Source organism: Mizuhopecten yessoensis, unplaced genomic scaffold, assembly GCF_002113885.1.
Source record: "Mizuhopecten yessoensis strain PY_sf001 unplaced genomic scaffold, ASM211388v2 scaffold714289, whole genome shotgun sequence".
NCBI classification, from domain to species: Eukaryota; Metazoa; Mollusca; class Bivalvia; order Pectinida; family Pectinidae; genus Mizuhopecten; species Mizuhopecten yessoensis.
The window spans coordinates 115-3,714 of record NW_018479046.1 but is presented as its reverse complement, the minus strand read 5'-3'; the positions used below and the strand labels follow the sequence as shown (position 1 = coordinate 3,714).

At 36.4% G+C, this 3,600-nt stretch overlaps 1 protein-coding gene across 1 annotated transcript; it reads left to right on the top strand.

Annotated features, from left to right (window-relative positions):
* Positions 1–1,033: 1,033 nt before the first annotated feature.
* Positions 1,034–2,721, top strand: LOC110440962 (the record flags this gene model as incomplete). The annotated part of the gene is made up of 2 exons (XM_021484071.1): positions 1,034–1,265; positions 2,380–2,721. Coding segments are annotated over 2 exons (574 nt in total), but the record flags the coding sequence as incomplete, so codon positions are not given.
* Between the last annotated feature and the right edge of the window lie 879 nt (positions 2,722–3,600).

Below are 3,600 nucleotides of genomic sequence, written 5' to 3'. Positions count from 1 at the left end.
ATGTAAAAGTTATATATGCCAATATGCCCGGTAGTGGATGAGATGTGTAAAATTTACTTTATGTAAAAGTAATATATGCCAATATGCCCGGTAGTGGATGAGATGTGTGTACTTTATTTTCTGTAACAGTTATATATACTAATCTGCCCTGTAGGGGATGAGTTGTGTAAAATCTATTTTCTGTAAAACTTATGTATACCAAGCTGCCCTGTAGTGCATGAGATGTGTAGCTATACTTCAAATTACAGTAAAACCTCGTTATACTGACACAATTTGCCCAGAGAAATTTCGGCGTTATATAGGGGTTTAGCTACATGAGGGAAATGTAAAAATATTTTTTTTAAGAAAAAGAGTAAATTAAAAAGGGCCTTAAACTATTTTGGCAGTAAGCGAGGGGGCAAATGAAACGAGGACATTATATCGAAGTTTTACTGTACCTCAACCAACCTATTAATACAAAAAATATTTCTATTTTTTTCATGGTGGAATTTTGCTGTTAAGTTCTTGGAACAATTTATCAGTTCATCCAGTTGTCAAGTGTAAGACATTAGGGGATAGGGTTGTATAAACTGTATGTACAGGTAATGGCATCTCAGAAATCATGGCTCCGACAGTAGTGTCGGATATCACAAAATTCGTGGCTATTACTGAGTACAGATGAAAACAGGGAAGGGTGTCTTGCAATTTTGTCTTATTATATACTTTATGCAAAAAGTTAAATTTACTATTTCATAGAGCTTTCATCCTTTTTGGCATCATCAGTTATGCTATGGGCCTAAAAAGTGGGAATTCAAATTCATCTAAATTACTGTTGATACAGAAAGGGAGGAGCATAAAAACCCCTAATTATTTGAATTTTAAAACTTTGATCAAATTTATGATGAGTAAACTGTGCTTATTATGTATCGTGCCACAAAGAGGTTATTATGACCAACAACAAAATCACCAGCTAAGTCTACCAAAAGATGCACGTGGATAAAAAAGACAAAATATATTACCAATTAAAACAGCATATTTTCTTTTTGTATCTCAGATTGAACCATGTTTCCTGCCGAACGATGTCAAACTGGTCGTCGAGGATCAACATCTTCACGTAAACAGAGATTTACTCGCATCGGCGTCTCCCGACTTTGCGGCTTGGCTGAAGGATGAGTGGCAGGATCACCAACAGGCAGACACCACACTGCGGTTCACAGGGAAAACCTACCATGATATGTCAATATTTATGAAGTGTCTTCTGCCGTCATTCCCCAAACAAGTAACTAGTAATTATCGGTAGCACAAGTAGGAGTGCACGTGCGAGATCCTGCGATTTCCCTCTGGATACACATGTTTTCTCTGCACCCCTGGAATCATTCTCGATACTCCCAAGAATTACACTCACTTAAGTTATCTGCACCCTTGAATATGTCATAACAAAACTAAAGGTTCATTGTGCGTCACATTGTAGATGAAACAAGAAAATGAGTTTGATCATTTGATGATCATTTAAAGAATCCCACGACAGAGAAGCGGCAAAACTGACCAGCTTACAAGTCGGATGTCGCTACTCTGTAATCTTCAAAGGACATGTGACAGCCTAGATGTTGTTCAGTGTTTAACTCATATCAATCAAATAGCTAGCCGCGTGTCTTCACTATTGTAATGACATATTCCAGGGAGCAGAGAGCGTAAGAGATTGTTACCCCAGATGTATCAAGAATGCTCTAAAATATGTCACAACAAAATCGAAGGCTCTTTACGCGGCTCCTTGGATAGATGCAAATACACTAGTCCGATCGAGATCAAATCAACAGCGGAACCCTTTGAGTTTTAGATGATGGAGATCGTCACCCATTTCACATCTTTACATTTGTCGAAAAACCAGCATAATCCCTAGTACAGGTTAGAAGAACAAATATATCCATACCCAGCACTTAAAGGTGAACGTAACACACACATAAGCTAACGCAGGTGAGGTCGTCATCAATTAAAATTCCCTTTAAACTAGTATAAACCCCAGTACAGTTAAGAATAAACAAATTTCGTAAGACAACGATACAAGCTCTTAGCTCATATTACTGCTGAATATCAAGTGACAGAACTGTTATAACATAAGAAGTAACATCCAACATGTACCAGTACTTAAACAAATCTTTATTTTGTTTGTTAATCTTGTATTGTTATACGCCCGTGAATAGACGTTCACAAAACGGAAAAAAAAACAATTTAAACTGAGAGCCTAACATGTTAAAAAAGTAACATAATGACCTATTACACGCATATAGTTACTGATGGAGTTAATTATTCTGAGCGAGGTGTTCATACTCATGAAAACTTTAAACGGTTTATTTTATTCTAGTTATCATTCCTTAATAAGAAACCGTTTCAAAATTTCAGATAAAAATTTGGATATAGTACTCTCTTTAGCAAACGAGTATCAGACAGCAGACTTGTTACGTAAATGTGTTGAAGTCATCAACCAGCGCGTGGAATCACTTTCCGAGGTCAGTATATACATACCGCCCTCCCGGATAGTCACATATTTACGCTGGATCGAGAAGTTCAACATTGACGATGCAAAAGCATGCGTTGTGAAGTCAGCATCGTACCTAGAGGGAAAAAAACTCCAGAAAGAACCAGGCTACAAGGATATCGGATATGAACTTAAACTTGAGATATCTTATGCCAGAGCCGAACTTCTAGAAAGTCTATTTGTGGTGACTGTTGAAGAGATTATGGGTAAGCTGTTACTCACATTCTTTACAATACACTACTATATATATACTATGGTTGAACTGTTATCAGTGTTAAGTTTCGGTATGAGGTGTTTTCTCTGTTATAGTTGATGTTTTTATGTACCATATTTAAACAAATTTTAGACTAAAGCAAAATGTTGTATGCTATGAGGTCGTACGAACAGTCTTTTCTTACAGTCTAAATATGCCACACATATATATCCCTTGTCCCTGTAAAGACATGTATTTCTCCCAAAATCATTTTCGTTTGAGATAGTAAAAATATTACTGTAACACGCACACGGGTGATAGCTCAGAGCATTAACAGTTGGTACATGTAATAGACACAGTAAGCCAAAGATTAATTACATTGCATCATACAGCTGTTTCATAATCAAGGACTCATCGCCATCGGTGATGCTAGTTGCCATAAAGTTGGAAATGCAAATTGGTCCAACTGCTTCTAAAACAGAAGATATGCCCTTTATTTTGAGAAATTCAAAATTTAGAGTTTAAGTTTTAAGTTAAATCTTCACTAAAGTTTTTATATGATGAACCATGCCACAACTTTGCTGCCTTCAAAATCAATGAAAGATAATTATGTTTCAACTCACGATTTAAAATAGCGTCACACTAACTGGAAGATTTTGTGCTGATATTGCCATATCTTTGATGTTCAGAGCTGAGAAGTTGCAGCTGATAATCAGAAACATAACCCTGAATTTTAACTCTGACAGCCATTTCTCATGTGGTGAAATACGTACCTCTTGATCACGTCAAACTTTTTTCGAAATCTGAGGACTCCGCTATCGATATATACACTATATGTACATTTTCTCTACTCCCTAGAAATATGTCATTGCAAAATCGAAGACTCTAGTTT